The sequence below is a fragment of the Nerophis ophidion genome, linkage group LG23 (genome assembly GCF_033978795.1).
Source record: "Nerophis ophidion isolate RoL-2023_Sa linkage group LG23, RoL_Noph_v1.0, whole genome shotgun sequence".
NCBI lineage: Eukaryota > Metazoa > Chordata > Actinopteri > Syngnathiformes > Syngnathidae > Nerophis > Nerophis ophidion.
The window spans coordinates 10485368-10503184 of NC_084633.1; the positions used below are offsets into that span (position 1 = coordinate 10485368).

The 17817-nt window shown below is 42.9% G+C and overlaps 1 protein-coding gene across 1 annotated transcript in view; it reads left to right on the forward strand.

Annotated features, from left to right (window-relative positions):
* Positions 1 to 17078: 17078 nt before the first annotated feature.
* Positions 17079 to 17817, forward strand: part of LOC133541393 (ras-related protein Rab-26-like) — a 124051-nt gene continuing 123312 nt past the window's right edge. Inside the window, exon 1 of the mRNA XM_061884791.1 lies at positions 17079 to 17549. Within this exon, the coding sequence (XP_061740775.1) occupies positions 17376 to 17549 (174 nt within the window). The 5' untranslated portion in view covers positions 17079 to 17375. The remainder of the gene's footprint in view (positions 17550 to 17817) is intronic.

The window sequence follows — 17817 nt, forward strand, 5'->3', positions numbered from 1 at the left end:
GCATATATGTTGTAATGAGAAATTATAATCCAAATGGAGTTATGTGATGGTGAGGAGGATCACATCATTCTAACTTAATTTATGAAATAAAAAAATAAAGAAAATAGAAACCATGAAATCACTTAATTTTTCAATTAAAAAAAGGTGTCTTATTCTCAAATTCAGGAGGGAAAAAAATTCTCTGCATCTGATTTATAAACATTACACAAGCAAATGATACTGTAGTGTTTTGGGGGTTTATGACCATACCTTACCAAAGATTGTCACACCAATGGAAACAAAAAGTGTCTCTCCTGAAGCCAATGTAGACACAAACTCATGTTCTGCGCTAAATTTAACCCAGACGTCTCACTCCGACATAAAAATGGAGACTGGATTATGGGGTGGATATTGTGTGGTGGTGCTGTAGGGGGGGTGGAAATTGGGCTCTCTGTGGCGATTATTGCCCCGGTTGAGTTTTTCCATACCTGTGCCTTGGCACACCCTCATACGTCTGGACATTTTAAAGAGTCCAAAGAGAGTCGGGCATGTATTATTTTTCAACACTTCAGATTAAACTCCGTTACAGACAGACCTCCTGCTGGGGAACGATTCCATTAAACGTGTGTGTGATGGCGGGGGGACCCTAAATTATGAAAACCGTGTTAAAAAACACTGAGATGGTGTGATGACGTCTTTGGAAAAGGTTATTATTAACCGTGTCAGCTTTTTACAACATGTGATGACAAATGTTGAAGTCTTATATTTATGGCTGTTGCATATAAAAATATGGTTAACGGGAATGAATGGACCATGCCAAATATATCCACTCGTAACCAAAACACGGTTTAAGCAGATTTTTATGTTTCCTTTAACAAGAATCTCATCAGGGGTCCAAAAACCCGACTCAAATTGTCAGAATATATTGACACAATTGGACAGACAAATATGTTTTTTTTTCTCTATTAACTTTTTTTGCTTTGATGCAGAATTTGACTTACGTTAGCTGCCGTCCTGTAAAAGCAAACTGTCATGATCCGTGGTCATGTTTTTGTTATGTTCTGTTAGTTTTGGACTCCCTTAGTTCCTGTTTTTGCGCACCCTTGTTTGTTTTGGTTACCATGGTTATGTATTGTTTCCACCTGTCTCTGATTGGTATCACTAATCAGGCACTATTTAAAGGGGAACATTGTCACAATTTCAGAAGGGTTGAAACCAATAAAAATCAGTTCCCAGTGGCTCATTTTATTTTTCTAAGTTTTTTTCAATAGTTTACCCATCCTGGAATATCCCGAAAAAAGGCTTTAAAGTGCCTGATTTTCGCTATCTGCGAAGCCACCATCCATTTTCCTGTGACGTCATCCAGTGATGCCAATACAAAAAACATGGCGGATACCACAGCAAGATATAGCGACATTAGCTCGGATTCAGACTCGGATTTCAGAGCCTTAACTTATTCAACAGATTACGCATGTATTGAAACAGATGGTTGGAGTATGGAGGCAGATAGCGAAAACAAAATTGAAGAAGAAACTGAAGCTATTGAAGCGAATAGCTATTGACGCTGTGCAGACCAAACGATCGGGACTTTCGCATTGACACTGAAGCAACTTAAATCCGTCAATTGGTAAGTGTTTGTTTGGCATTAAACATGGGTGGAGGGACACGCTGGATGCAAATACTGCTACAAATGTAAATACAGCTAGCCTAAATAGCATGTTAGCATCGATTAGCTGGCAGTTATGCCGCGACCAAATATGTCTGATTAGCACATAAGTCAACAACATCAACAAAAGTCACCTTTGTGATTTCGTTGACTTTATCGTTGGAAATGCATCTGCTTTGAGTGTCGCAGGGTATCCATTCATCTCTGTGCCATGTCTGTCGTAGCATCGCCCGTAAAATGTGTCGACCAAACGAGAGACCTTCGCATCTCTTGACACTAGAGCAACATAAATCTGTCGATTGGTAAGTGTTTGTTTGGCATTAAATGTGGATGGAGGGAATGGCTGGATGCAAATATACCTACAAATGACGCATAACGATGCAAAAGGTACATACAGCTAGCCTAAATAGCATGTTAGCATCGATTAGCATGCTGTGCTTATCGATGCACATTCTACATAAAGCAACTTGAATCCGTCCCTGATCGTGTTGTTACACCCTCCGACAACACACCGACGAGGCATGAAGTCAAAAAAACGGAAAATAACAGAGCTGATTTGACTTTCTGCGTGTAATGTGTTTGAAAAAATGGCGTTGACTACCTCGGTGACGTCACGTTTTGACGTCATCGCTCCGAGAGCAAATAATAGAAAGGCGTTTAATTCGCCAAAATTCACTCTTTTAGAGTTCGGAAATCGGTTGAAAAAATATATGGTCTTTTTTCTGCAACATCCAGGTATATATTGACGCTTACATGGGTCTGGTGATAATGTTTCCCTTTAAGCCTGACTTTTCTGATCATTTGTCCTGGCGTCATTGCTCGTTTCAGGTCTGATTCCATAGTTATACTAGTTGATCCACGCCATAGTTTGGCTAGTTGTTCCATGCCACAGTTTCATGTTTGTTTCTTGTTATGCCATAGCTTTTTCTAGTTGTTGTAGTTGTTTCTACCTTTTTGAGAGAAGATAATTAAATATGTTCCAACCTGAAAGACTTGTCTGGAGTGGTCCGTTTGCATCCTGGGAGAACAAACCTCGCAGTAAGCTGCGAAAACCACGTCGTAACAGAATGACGCCAGCACGAGTGATCAGAAAAGGCAGGATTAAATAGTGCCTGATTAGTGCTCGGGCAGCAGGTGGGATGGCGAACACTAATCAGACAGGTGGAAACAATACATAACCATGGCAACCAAAACAAACAAGGGTGCACAAACACAGGAACTAAGGGGGTCCAAAACTAACTGAACTATGGATCAAGACACAAAGAAATAAAAAATCTACTCACAATAACGTTTCTTCAAAAATAACACTCCTCTTAACTTTAATGCTAAAGGTGTCATGAAGAGGAGTATAGCACCAAATTATGCACCCCTCCCATACACACCACTTCTTGTTTTTTTTCTATTAATCTTCATATGTCTTACTTGTATTTTATTATTTATCTCTACACATGCTTCTTACTCTTTTACAATAGTGTATTATTTTTATTTCCAACGTTCCTCAGATGAGCTATCTGCCTCAGGGGTTATAGGTCGTGCTAGTTGGGGTTCTTTTGTGTCAGCCTCCTGGTGGCCATGGTCTGATGACCTCCTGGTGCAGATGGCTCCTGTGATAGTGTTTTTTCACATGTCTCCTCTGTACTCAGCCATGCAATCATTTGTCCATATAGTTGCTTATGTGTGTATGTTGTGTGTGTATGTTTGTGTTTGGCATCTGTATTTGTGCGTATTTGTTATGATAATTGGTGTGGCGCAGTGGGAGAGTGGCCGTGCGCAACCCGAGGGTCACTGGTTCAAATCCCACCTAGAACCAACCTCGTCACGTCCGTTGTGTCCTGAGCAAGACACTTCACCCTTGCTCCTGATGGGTGCTGGTTCGCGCCTTGCATGGCAGCTCCCTCCATCAGTGTGTGAATGTGTGTGTGAATGGGTAAATGTGGAAGTAGTGTCAAAGCGCTTTGAGTACCTTGAAGGTAGAAAAGCGCTATACAAGTACAACCCATATAGGTCACCTGGGCATTGTTTGTAAGTTTTGAAAGCACTTTGCGTTAAATTTATTTTATGTATGAAAAGCGCTTTATAAATAAAGTTTGATTTGATTTGATTTGAAAGGCCCCAACCTTTCTGCAAAATATACACAGTCAGTATGTTTATATGCACTAAAAAATGAACCACAAAAAAATGGTTTTTGCTCGGATTTGGTTAAAATAATCTGTTTAACCACATGTAAAATTATGAATTAGTTTGTTTATTTTTTAACGGTGGGTTTAACATATGTAGGACATACATAGATAACCCTCCTAAATAATTTGGTTTAGTTGCTTTGTTGTTGTTTTTTACAAAAATCCCCAACGAATCAAATATAACATGGCCAGAATTTTAAATGGTCATTATTGAATTAAATACGATTTTGATCATTTCAAATGTTTCATTTCCCTTTATTTCACAGTGTGAAGTATTGATTATCGGGATACATATAGGATTATAATCAGTGGATAAAAGGAATCATAATAATACTTAATTATTATGATCACTCCTCTCTGAGCTGCAACCTTATCGTGGTAGAGGAGTTTGCGTGTCCCAATGATCCTAGGAGCTATGTTGTCCGGGGGCATAAAGCCCCCTGCTAGGGTCTCCCAAGGCAAACAGGTTCTAGGTGAGGGATCAGCCAAAGAGCAGCTCGAAGACCTTTATGAAGAAGAAACATCATGGACCCAGATTTCCCTCGCCCGGACGCGGGTCACCGGGGCCCCCCTCTGGAGCCAGGCCCGGAGGTGGGGCACGATGGCGAGCGCCTGGTGGCCGGGCCTGTTCCCATGGGGCCCGGCCGGGCACAGCCCGAAGAGGCAACGTGGGTCACCCCTCCAATGGGCTCACCACCCATAGCAGGGGCCATAGAGGTCGGGTGCATTGTGAGCTGGGCGACAGCCGAAGGCAGGGCACTTGGCGGTCCGATCCTCGGCTACAGAAGCTAGCTCTTGGGACGTGGAACGTCACGTCACTGGGGGGGAAAGAGCCTGAGCTAGTGCGCGAAGTCGAGAAATTCCGGCTGGATATAGTCGGACTCACTTCGACGCACAGCAAGGGCTCTGGAATCACTTCTCTCGAGAGGGATTGGACCCTCTTCCACTCTGGCGTTGCCGGCAGTGAGAGGCGACGGGCTGGGGTGGCAATTCTTGTTTCCCCCCGGCTCAAAGCCTGTACGTTGGAGTTCAACCCGGTGGACGAAAGGGTAGCCTCCCTCCGCCTTCGGGTGGGGGGACGGGTCCAGACTGTTGTTTGTGCTTATGCACCAAACAGCAGTTCAGAGTACCCACCCTTTTTGGGAACGCTCGAGGGAGTACTGGAAAGTGCTCCCCCGGGTGATTCCCTTGTCCTACTGGGAGACTTCAACGCTCACGTTGGCAACGACAGTGAAACCTGGAGAGGCGTGATTGGGAAGAATGGCCGCCTGGATCTGAACCCGAGTGGTGTTTTGTTATTGGACTTTTGTGCTCGTCACAGTTTGTCCATAACAAACACCATGTTCAAACATAAGGGTGTCCATATGTGCACTTGGCACCAGGACACCCTAGGCCGCAGTTCCATGATCGACTTTGTAGTTGTGTCATCGGATTTGCGGCCTCATGTTATGGACACTCGGGTGAAGAGAGGGGCGGAGCTTTCCACCGATCACCACCTGGTGGTGAGTTGGCTGCGATGGTGGGGGAGGATGCCGGACAGACCTGGGAGGCCCAAACGCATTGTGAGGGTCTGCTGGGAACGTCTGGCAGAGTCTCCTGTCAGACAAAGTTTCAATTCCCACCTCCGGAAGAACTTTGAACATGTCACGAGGGAGGTGCTGGACATTGAGTCCGAGTGGACCATGTTCCGCACCTCTATTGATCGGAGCTGTGGCCGCAAGGTAGTTGGTGCCTGTCGGGGCGGCAATCCTAAAACCCCTTGGTGGACACCAGCGGTGAGGGATGCCGTCAAGCTGAAGAAGGAGTCCTATCGGGTCCTTTTGGCTCATAGGACTCCGGAGGCAGTGGACAGGTACCGACAGGCCAAGCGGTGTGCAGCTTCAGCGGTCGCGGAGGCAAAAACTCGGACATGGGAAGAGTTCGGGGAAGCCATGGAAAACGACTTCCGGACGGCTTCGAAGCGATTCTGGACCACCGTCCGCCGCCTCAGGAAGGGGAAGCAGTGCACTATCAACACCGTGTATGGTGCGGATGGTGTTCTGCTGACCTCGACTGCGGATGTTGTGGATAGGTGGAAGGAATACTTCGAAGACCTCCTCAATCCCACCAACACGTCTTCCTATGAGGAAGCAGTGCCTGGGGAATCTGTGGTGGACTCTCCTATTTCTGGGGCTGAGGTCGCTGAGGTAGTTGAAAAGCTCCTCGGTGGCAAGGCCCCAGGGGTGGACGAGATCCGCCCGGAGTTCCTTAAGGCTCTGGATGCTGTGGGGCTGTCTTGGTTGACAAGACTTTGCAGCATCGCGTGGACATCGGGGGCGGTACCTCTGGATTGGCAGACCGGGGTGGTGGTTCCTCTCTTTAAGAAGGGGGACCGGAGGGTGTGTTCCAACTATCGTGGGATCACACTCCTCAGCCTTCCCGGTAAGGTTTATTCAGGTGTACTGGAGAGGAGGCTACGTCGGATAGTCGAACCTCGGATTCAGGAGGAACAGTGTGGTTTTCGTCCTGGTCGTGGAACTGTGGACCAGCTCTATACTCTCGGCAGGGTTCTTGAGGGTGCATGGGAGTTTGCCCAACCAGTCTACATGTGCTTTGTGGACTTGGAGAAGGCATTCGACCGTGTCCCTCGGGAAGTCCTGTGGGGAGTGCTCAGAGAGTATGGGGTATCGGACTGTCTTATTGTGGCGGTCCGTTCCCTGTACGATCAGTGTCAGAGCTTGGTCCGCATTGCCGGCAGTAAGTCGAACACATTTCCAGTGAGGGTTGGACTCCGCCAAGGCTGTCCTTTGTCACCCATTCTGTTCATAACTTTTATGGACAGAATTTCTAGGCGCAGTCAAGGCGTTGAGGGGTTCCGGTTTGGTAACCGCAGGATTAGGTCTCTGCTTTTTGCAGATGATGTGGTCCTGATGGCTTCATCTGACCGGGATCTTCAGCTCTCGCTGGATCGGTTCGCAGCCGAGTGTGAAGCGACCGGAATGAAAATCAGCACCTCCAAGTCCGAGTCCATGGTTCTCGCCCGGAATAGGGTGGAGTGCCATCTCCGGGTTGGGGAGGAGACCCTGCCCCAAGTGGAGGAGTTCAAGTACCTAGGAGTCTTGTTCACGAGTGAGGGAAGAGTGGATCGTGAGATCGACAGGCGGATCGGTGCGGCGTCTTCAGTAATGCGGATGTTGTACCGATCCGTTGTGGTGAAGAAGGAGCTGAGCCGGAAGGCAAAGCTCTCAATTTACCGGTCGATCTACGTTCCCATCCTCACCTATGGTCATGAGCTTTGGGTCATGACCGAAAGGATAAGATCACGGGTACAAGCGGCCGAAATGAGTTTCCTCCGCCGTGTGGCGGGGCTCTCCCTTAGAGATAGGGTGAGAAGCTCTGCCATCCGGGAGGAACTCAAAGTAAAGCCGCTGCTCCTTCACATCGAGAGGAGCCAGATGAGGTGGTTCGGGCATCTGGTCAGGATGCCACCCGAACGCCTCCCTAGGGAGGTGTTTAGGGCACGTCCAACCGGTAGGAGGCCACGGGGAAGACCCAGGACACGTTGGGAAGACTATGTCTCCCTGCTGGCATGGGAACGCCTCGGGATCCCCCGGGAAGAGCTAGACGAAGTGGCTGGGGAGAGGGAAGTCTGGGTTTCCCTGCTTAGGCTGTTGCCCCCGCGACCAGACCTCGGATAAGCGGAAGATGATGGATGGATGGATATTATGATCATATTATTATCGCCACAACCTGTCACATCAGGTTTGACCTAATTTTGTGTTTCATTATTTTCTGCGTGTGTTTCCTTTACAGCGATCTTATTTCCGTTCCACTTACCGTCTGGCTCCACCACTCCTCTGGCCTGAGTGATGTCTCCCACACCTGTCCTTGATTCAAACCTGATCCGGGTTGACAATCAGGCTTCTTTAGATGCCAGCCCTGCACTTCGGACAGGGCTGGATCATTGCTGCTTGTATGTCATTGATTTGTTTACAATGCATAGCAATCCCTTATGCTTTCTGTGCACTTCCCTGCTGCACGTGCTACTTGTTTAAGTATTAAATAATCTTCTTGCTGCACTCTATTGAGGTATTTCTGGACATTAAATATTCCTTACCTGCACGCTTTCTCTTGTCTCTGCATCCTGGGGTCACAACCAGCGTTACCATGCGGAATCGCCGCAACGATTGTTAGTACATGTCCTAGGGGTTGAGTCTCCCCTTTTCTTTAAAACAAAGTGACGCTTCTGTTTCTAACTTTAATCAAGGATCTTTGAATGCAACACATTTAATTGCAATGAGATGCAAAAGTGAAACTTGCTCATAACTTTCCCCTATGCTGCTACAGAGTAGTGAAGTGAAGTGAATTATATTTATATAGCGCGTTTCTCCAGTGACTCAAAGCGCTTTATATAGGGAAGTAATGAATTGTATTTTTTTACCTTTCTTCTATCACCTCATCCTTGTATTAAAATACCTTTAAAGTACTGTATTAAGAGCAGCAACTCAAACTTTGAGGTTATGAATACATTTATGTGCTATTTTTCCAAACATCTGTGCAATCGTAAAGGCGTTCTTAAGTACAGGGCAAGGTATGCCGTGCTAAAACTGCTAATTTGTTGAACAAATGTTTTCCAGTTCTTATTTTCTAAAAAATCAGCTGTGTCTAAAATCCGCTGCGTGGGCCATTTTCTGCCGATTTATTCTCAGTGGTCTGCACTTTAAAACATTTGAAGAGAAGGATCAGGACCATATAGAAATGGAAAAAAAGTAGATCTTGGTTTTGTGTGTATAGGTGGAAGGAGACGGCACAGACAGGAGAGACGGTGTATTAACTGTATATATTAATATGTATACTATATACATAAATAATGCACGATGGAATGGAGTGTGACTAAGTCTAAGAGTGTATGATGTGCGACTATGTGTGGTAATTAACTGCTGAGTGTTACCGGGAGTGTTGCGCGAGAGACGGAAGTCCAAGTGTGGCTAGGCTCGCTCGGAGGTCTGTGAGCAGTTGTGAGGTCGAGGGTAGGAGAGAGGCCTCAAAGGTATGTGTCCAGGCGTTAGGTCGAGATCCAAGAGGCAGCCAGGGAGGCAGAGGGAATACAGGGAGACGAGACACACAGCTCGTAACGTGGGAACGAAAGCAGGCTGCAGGGAGGACGACAAAGGAGAACACGAGACAATTCAACACGACGAGGGAGAACACAGAGACAGGGAAAGAGTGCATACAGCTAGATCTTACTGTGCAGGAACAGATGACTATGTTCTGGTCCGGGATAGCAGGTTGTGCTGGTTTATGAAGGCAGGTCTTATCACCAGCCTCAGGTGTGTTGTTTGCCGGTGATTGATTTGCAGCTGCTTGCCGCAGCCGGACTGGTGCACTCAGCGCAGCGCACACATGAATGCGCACTGAAGTGCGTACGGGTCATGGGGCTTGGTTGAAAAATGTTGCATTGCAAAAAAACACACGGTCGAGATGTCGGCAGTTTAGTGTTTTTTAAGTAAAGAGTATCCTTCAATCTTCTGGAGAAAAATGGTAGATGCAGTGATATATTATTCCAGTCCTCTAGAGCAATATTTTTCAACCCTTTTTGAGCCAAGGCACATTTTTTGGCGTTAAAAAAATCCAGAGGCACACCGCCAGCAGAAAACATTAAAAAATATAACTCAGTTGATGGTAAAAAATTGTTGTTGCAATTGTTGGATATGACTTTAAACCATAACCAAGCATGCATCAATATAGCTCTTGTCTCAAAGTAGGTGTACTGTCACCACTTGTCAAATCATGCCGGGAATTATTCTGAGTTTTTTGCTGTTTTCCTGTGTGTAGTGTTTTAGTTCTTGTCTTGCGATCCTATTTTGGTGGCTTTTTCTCTTTTTTCGGTATTTTCCTGTAGCAGCTTCATGTCTTCCTTTGAACGATATTTCCCGCATCTACTTTGTTTTAGCAGTCAAGAATATTTCAGTTGTTTTCATCCTTCTTTGTGGGGACATTGTTGATTGTCATGTCATTTTCGGACGTACATTGTGGATGCCGTCTTTACTCCAAAGTAAGTCTTTGCTGTCGGCCAGCATTCTGTTTTTGTTTACTTTGTAGCCAGTTCAGATTTAGTTTAGTTCTGCATAGTCTTCTTTAAGCTTCAATGCCTTTTCTCAGGGGCACTCGGCTTTTGTTTATTTTTGGTTTGAGGATCAGACACCTTTTTACCTGTACACTGTCTCCCGCTGTTTCTGACAAGTACAAAGCAATTAGCTACCGGCTGCCGCCCACTGATATGATATTACATAGTTACTCTGCCGGGCTCTAGACAGCACCGACACTCAACAACAACACACATTAGTATAATTACTGGTTTGCAAAAAATATTTTCAACCCAAATAGGTGAAATTAGACAATCTCCCCTGGCACACCAGACTGTATCTCACGACACACTGGTGTGCTGCGGCACAGTGGTTGAAAAACACTGCTCTAGAGGGCAGTGATGGCTATTGTTAAGTACATTTAATTAGTCAGCACAAAAAGGGGAAACAGTCTGTTTATATCCATCAAGTAGGAATTTTTTAATGAACTAATTAGCCCCTTTATTCACAACAGCAGTAAAATGTCCACCGACAGTCTTTTTTTTTTGCATAATACAAAACACATCAAACAATAAACATGTATTTATTTCCCTTAAAACCGTATCCTCCATGCATGTTCTCAATCAATGCCCTCCAGTCTCAGCTTTCTCGCTCTATTTCCCTCTCCCTCTCTCTAACACACACACACACAAGTTTTTTTTTCCACATTTGTGATGTCTCAGGGAGCGCCAGGCAGTACCAGTCCAGCAATGGCTGCTCTCGCCAAGGCCCAACAAGCGGGGTACTGGCTGGCTGGGTGGCTGGCTGGGTGGCTGGCAGGGCGCCGCCCCACACACACACACACTCACACACAAACACACACCCTTACACAAACACACTTTCTCCTGCACTCACAGAGAGAGAGAGATAGAGAGAGTTATAGCCTCCAAGAGATCAACAGTTGCTGCAGGGACTTTACTTGAGCGAGCGGTCGGGCTGCTGCACGCCACCACGTCCAAAAATGCGGGCACCTGACCCTGCGTAAACTGACAAGTGCCTACTGGTGCAGGCCTGCAAACTAATGACGCACACGGTAAAGTGATAGCTCATAGTGGAAGAAAGCGGGAAATAGTGATGGCAAGTGGACAAACTGCAGATTAAACAGCTTCAGTTGCAGACAAGAACTATAAAATCCTTGTATTGTGCATAAACATGTCAAAAAAAAAACATACCAGAGGTCTATAATCACACACAACAAATAATGAAAAAAGGTTGAGCAGAACGAGAGGGCATCAAGGGAGCTGATTGGTTAAGACTGACAAGGGGGCGGGACAAAGTGACTAGACCAGGTGAAATTGTAGCTAGATTGTCAGGCTTGTCCCTGACAGTTTTGTATTTTTTTAGTTTTTCCCCTGTGTATGTCTTTGTTTCTCTGTTTCCCCTCAGCTGCGGCTGATTGGCACCTGGCCACACCTGGCGTCAATCAACCCGCACTTATTTAAACCTGCTTTGTCCTACAGTCAGTGCTGGATTATTCTCGTGTCCATGGCACCACTACCTGTCAATGTCATTATTACTTATCGTTCTGTTCACTCTGCTCATGCCATAGTTCCTTCGTGTCACAGTAAGTGTTTTTGTTCATAGCCAAGTTTGTTCTCCGCTTTGTGCGCGCCTTTTGTTTGTACCTTTTTGTTCGTTCTTGTTTTAGTGATAAATTAAATCATGTTTTCTTATTCAATGCCTGCCACCATCTCTGCATCTTGGGGTTCGTCACAAACAAAACCTGACATAGATGAGGTTTAGTATGTATTGTTATGTAAAAATACATAATAATGTGAGGGTGATTCGTGTTGCAAAACAGGCGAGTGCATTTCCTTTATCAGACAAGTGTCGAAGTAGGGCGATAACAATGGATGTTGGGGCCTGGGATTTTTTTTTTAAGTTTGGAGATTTAGTTCAGTTCAGTTCAGTTTATTTCAAATATGCATACAATATATGTACAATTTAATTATGTAAGTTGTAAAAAAGAAGTTAAATGTTAATCATCATTGGGTATAACTATGAAGCCACGCTGTTGTGACACTTGTCTTGCTGAAATAAGCAGGGGCGTCCATGATAACGTTGCTTGGATGGCAACATATGTTGCTCCAAAACCTGTATGTACCTTTCAGCGTTAATGGTGCCTTCACAGATGTGTAAGTTACCCATGCTTTGGGCACTAACACACGTTCATACAGTCACTTTTGAACTTTGCGCCTATAACTGTCCGGATGGTTCTTTTCCTCTTTGTTCCGGAGGACACGAGGATCACAGTCTCCAAAGACAGTTTGAAATGTGGGCTCGTCAAGACCACAGAACACTTTTCCACTTTGCACAGGTCGATCTTAGATGAGTTTGGGCTCGGAAAAGCCGGTGGCGTTTCAGGATATTGTTGATAAATGGGTTTGGCTTTGCATAGTAGAGTTTTAACTTGCACTTACAGATGTAGCGACCAACTGTAGTTACTGACAGTGGTTTTCTGAAGTGTTCCTTAGCCCATGTGGTGATATCCTTCACACACTGATGTCGCTTTTTGATGCAGTACCGCCTGAGGAATCGATGGTCCGTAATATCATCGCTTACATGCAGTGACTTCTCCAGATTCTCTGAACCTTTTGATGATATTGAGGACCGTAGATGGTGAAATACCTAAATTCCTTGCAATAGCTCATTGAGAAATGTTGTTCTTAAAGTGGGTGACAATATGCTCACGCATTTGTCCACAAAGTGGTGACCCTCACCCCATCCTTGTTCTGAATGACTGAACATTTCATGGAAGCTGCTTTTATAACCATTCATGGCACCCACCTGTTCCCAATTAGCCTGTGGGATATTCTAAATAAGTTTTTGATGAGCATTCCTCAACTTTGTCTTTTTTGCCACTTATGCCATCTTTTTTGAAACATGTTGCAAACATCAAATTCCAAATGAGCTAATATTTGCAAAATAGGTTGTAAAGGATTTGCAAATCATTGTATTCTATTTTTATTTACCATTTACACAATGTGCCAACTTCATTAGTTTTGGGGTTTGTATATTATTGATATTTCCGATAAAATGTCATAGGCGAATGTTACTATAGAATAAAAAAAAAACATGGAAGTTCAATGTTAAGATTGCTTGAACCAAAATAAATCTGAAAATGCGATAAATCTATCTGAGGCAGCATAAATAAATTATGAATACATTTCCCTTTTGCATCACTGTGGTGCATTCAAGCACCCTTAATTAAAAGATAGAGGTGTCACTAGGTTTTATAGACAAGGGGAACTTACACCCTTGAAGATGAACCATATGAACATTTATTACTGAAGGTAATCCATCAAATAAATATATACTTCAAACTCTGAACTAAATAGAAATCGACATATTAAGAATCATATTCAAGTGAATTATGACATGGTTTATGATTATTGAAAATCATTTTTTGGGCCACTTTATGTTGAATTTGTTGCCCCCAAAAAATTAAAAAATAAATAGATTAACATATCTTTAAAATATCTAAAATACCCACCTTAGATCAAGTCTTTTTTTAAAAGCTGGTTCTAACCAAATTAATGCAATAATAAGTTTTTAAGTGAATGTAAACATACTAAGTGTGTGTGTGCGTGTGTGTGTGTCTGTCTGTGTGTGTTCGAGATATGATAATCTACTTTTTTAATCAAAAACCAAAATAGGTTTCTATAAAATCTAGTTTTAACCAAATTAATGCAATAATTAGTTTTTAAGTCAATGTAAACATACCATGTGTGTGTGTGTGTGTGTGTGTGTGTGTGTGAAGGTGGGGGGGGGTTAGATTCAAAGTGGTCTAGGGGGGCCTTTAGGGGTCTTCTGGATTTAAGTAAATCCACTGTTTGTCGTAAGGAGAAATCTACACATTATCTTAAAAAAAAGGTGCTTATTTTTGAATGTGTCACCAAATATCCAAATAAAAAGCAGATCAGAGTTGATGCGCGGATGCTTGCTGAACTGATGTCTTGTGCAAACTCATACATGCACCGGTTTTCTCCACTAAATTTCAGAATTGTATAACACGTGTTATACCATCGATTTGACACAGGATAACTTCCGTAGTATAGTATAGCATAATATATGTACTTTTTTTAGTCTTAGCAGCTAACTTTGACATATTTATGTTAACTCATGTCGACACGTTTGTAACGGATTCTTACGTCTCTTCGTCCACGTCCCACGTTCCCTCCTAAATGTCCAGCTGTTGCCATGGCGGACAGCTGCCGAGGCGGCAGAACGAATCTCAGCTGTCGGGCGGGAATGAGCTGCAGAGGTTGCTGGATTTCGGGGAGGAGGGATAACGCGTTGATTTTTATGCCTTGCAGAGAGAGTGAGCCCATAAAGTTGCTTTGGTATAACAAAGTATTCTCGAATAACCTAATGAGGTTGTCTTCAAAGGTTGTATATTCACTATAGTGGAATCAAGTTGGAGTGAAATGATTGAGGCCTTGCCAGAAGTCAACACACACACACACACACACACACGCACACACACACACACACACACACACACACACACACACACACACACACACACACACACACACACCCTCACATGACTTTGAACCTTTACAAATGTAATTTTTACATATGCAAACAAAGCTGTGTGGGATGTGCTCTCTTAGCAAGCTATTGATGAAGTCTGACAGGCTGCCATTTAAACACAAAGCCTTATGGTCAAATTCGATATTGCATCGCAGACGTGATTAGAGAAGCGGTGGGAAATAAAGGAAGGCATGGCTTTGTGGCCTGGTCTGCTGTTTGCTCGTATTAAATGTAAACGATCAAATTAAGTCAGTATGTTTACATAAGAGCATGATAAGTGCATCTTCTTAAAGGCCTACTGAAATGAGATTTTCTTAAACGAGGATAGCAGGTCCATTCCTTTGTGTCATACTTGATCATTTTGCGATATTGCCATATTTTTGCTGAAAGGATTTAGTAGAGAACATCGACGATAAAGTTTGCAACTTTTTGTCGTTAATGAAAAAGCCTTGCCTGTACCGGAAGTAGCAGACAATAACGTCACCGGTGTGAGGGCTCCTCACATCCTCACATTTTTTATAATCATAGCCTCCAGCAACAAGAGCTATTTGGACCGAGAAAGCGACAATTTCCCCATTAATTTGAGCGAGGATGAAAGATTCGTGGATGAGGAAATTTAGAGTGAAGGTCTAGCAAAAAAAAAAGTGGGAGCGATTCAGATGTTCTTAGACACATTTATTAGGGATAATTCTGGAAAATCCCTTATCCTTCTATTGTGTTGCTAGTGTTTTAGTGAGTTAAATAGTACCTGATTGTCGGAGGGGTGTGTCTACGGGTGTGTTGACGCCAGTCTCTAAGGGAAGTCACGGCAGCTGCATGGACGGCGCAAGCTCCGCTGATCTCATGTAAGAGACGACTTTTTACCACAATTTTCTCACCGAAAACTGCCGGTTACAAGTGGTCGGTAACCATGTTCGCTTGACCGCTCTGATCCATAGTAAAGCTTCACCTCCGGGAATTTCAAACAAGGAAACACTGTGTGTTTGTGTAGCTAAACGCTAAAGCTTCCCACCTCCATCTTTCTACTTTGACTTCTCCATTATTAATTGAACAAATTGCAAAAGATTCAGCAACACAGATGTCCAGAATACTGTGTAATCTTGCGAGTAAAGGAGACTACTTATAGCTTGGATCGGGCTCGAAAATAATGTCCGCTACAACCCGAGACGTCAAACGAACGCGTCATCAACACGACACTTCGTGGGAAATTTAAAATTGCAATTTAGTAGACGAAAAAGGCCGTATTGGCATGTGTTGCAATGTTAATATTTCATCATTGATACATAAACTATCAGACTGCGTGGTCGGTAGTAGTGGGTTTCAGTAGGCCTTTAATAATCCTTCTTTGCTTTTACCTGTATAAATATTAGTGGTTAATTGTTCAACTTTTTTTCACCAATTACCTCCTTAAAAAAACAATTGGCTCCCCAGGTACACTACCTTAATGACCAACATTGAAATGCAGTAGCGCAGTAGGCCTAGGTAATCATGAAAAACAAAGCAGAGGTTTTATTTACCGGGATATTTTAATATGCTTGTCCACTGTAGTTTCAACACTGTTTGAATGCAAGAAAATAAAATACTGTACTTTTATAAAGTGCACCACCAGATGGCGCCCACATACTATTGGTTTGCATAACACACTTTGAGAATTACTGACATTGGCTAAATGTACAGTATGTATACAAAAATTAATTGTTGTTATAGAGTTAAATATCTGAATCATAGTCATTGTGTGCAATCTTATTCAGTGCATTTTAAAAACAAAAACAAATGAATAATACAATTGATTAGAATGAATGAATACAAAAAATGTTTTGAAATATTGATTGAGCTGCTATATATAGATAAAAAGTATTTGCACAATTAGTTTGATTTATATTTCATAATGGATTTATTCAAAACCAAACAAAAAAAACAACAATATTTCACATGTGGGCTACTGCTCATGGTGGGCTACAAAGTAGCAGTTATTGTTGATTTATTATTGCTACAAACCTGTGATATGCAACAAATATATTATTTTGCTTGTAATTTTTTGCAATCATTGTTTTTATTTTAACTTTTGATTGCTGACAATTCAATTGGAAGCTCACAGAAGCGCCAACTGTGACTTTTGGGTGTCATCGTCTTATATTGTTTTGTTGCCCTCTTGTGGAACAAAATTGTAGTCACACCCTACAGTTCTTCAAGTGTCAAAATGTGTTAAAAAAAAAAAAAAAAAGTATATTCGAACACATTACCAACAATACATCATTATTACAAATAATACTATAATGTAATAATATAACCTTTAAACTGCAATACGGTAAATAATGTTTTATTTGTGTATCAAATATTATGTATGATTGTGTCCAATTTTATTAATTTTATTCATGTGTTAATTTCCAAGCGTACTAACATGTATGTCCATGTGTATTTAAAAAAACGATTTAATTAATTTACATTCAAATACAAGTGTTTTGTTATTTCAGCACCACGGACAGCTCATTCCAATGCGCTTTTTTTGTACTTGACTTGCCTGTATGTTACTAATACAAGTGACGCTGAAGCATGCGCGTGCACGTTTATGCGCGTGCGCATGTGCGCGCAACACAAGCAGCGCCCCCTTTAGTCGTGTGGCGTTCACTGTCAAGGTGCGTTCACTTGCTCCTCAGTGTGCCGAGTGGAGCAAGCCGTCGGTGTAGAAAGATATTTTAAACACAGTCTATGTCCACTAGCTTCATGTTTTAGGTTCTGTTGAAACGAGTACGCTTCTTATTCCTATTTGTTGCAACTTTTGCTTTCATTCAAGCAAAAGCTGAGGTTTTTTTTTTTTGTTCATTTATTTAATTTTGTTTTAAGAATCATCCAGTTGCTTTTTTTTTTCTTTCTCCCAAGTTGGACGTTTTTTTTTTTTTTTTGGAGGACATGTCTCGCAAGAAGGCTGGCAGGGGCAAACACACAAGCAGCCCCGTCGGGAAAGGCAGTGGTGGCGGGAAAGGTGCGAGGAGCAGCCCCGCTATTGTGCAGATGAACGGGGTGGTCCATCCCTGCAGACCCCCCATCAGCAGCAGCAGCGAGTTTTATGACATTGCTTTTAAGGTAAGGAAAGATTCAATGCAAGTTGGTGTAAAATGGTGTTTTTATGTCAACAATACTTCTTGTTTATTATTATGGTCGTAGTAGCCTAGAAGAAAGCTGCTTGCAATATTTCTGAATGGCTTTGTAGAATAGAATGGACTTTATTGGCATTATATTTGCATATAACGAGATTAAAGACTATGAAGTGAAGTGAATTATATTTATATAGCGCTTTTCTCGAGTGACTCAAAGCGCTTTACATAGTGAAACCCAATATCTAAGTTACATT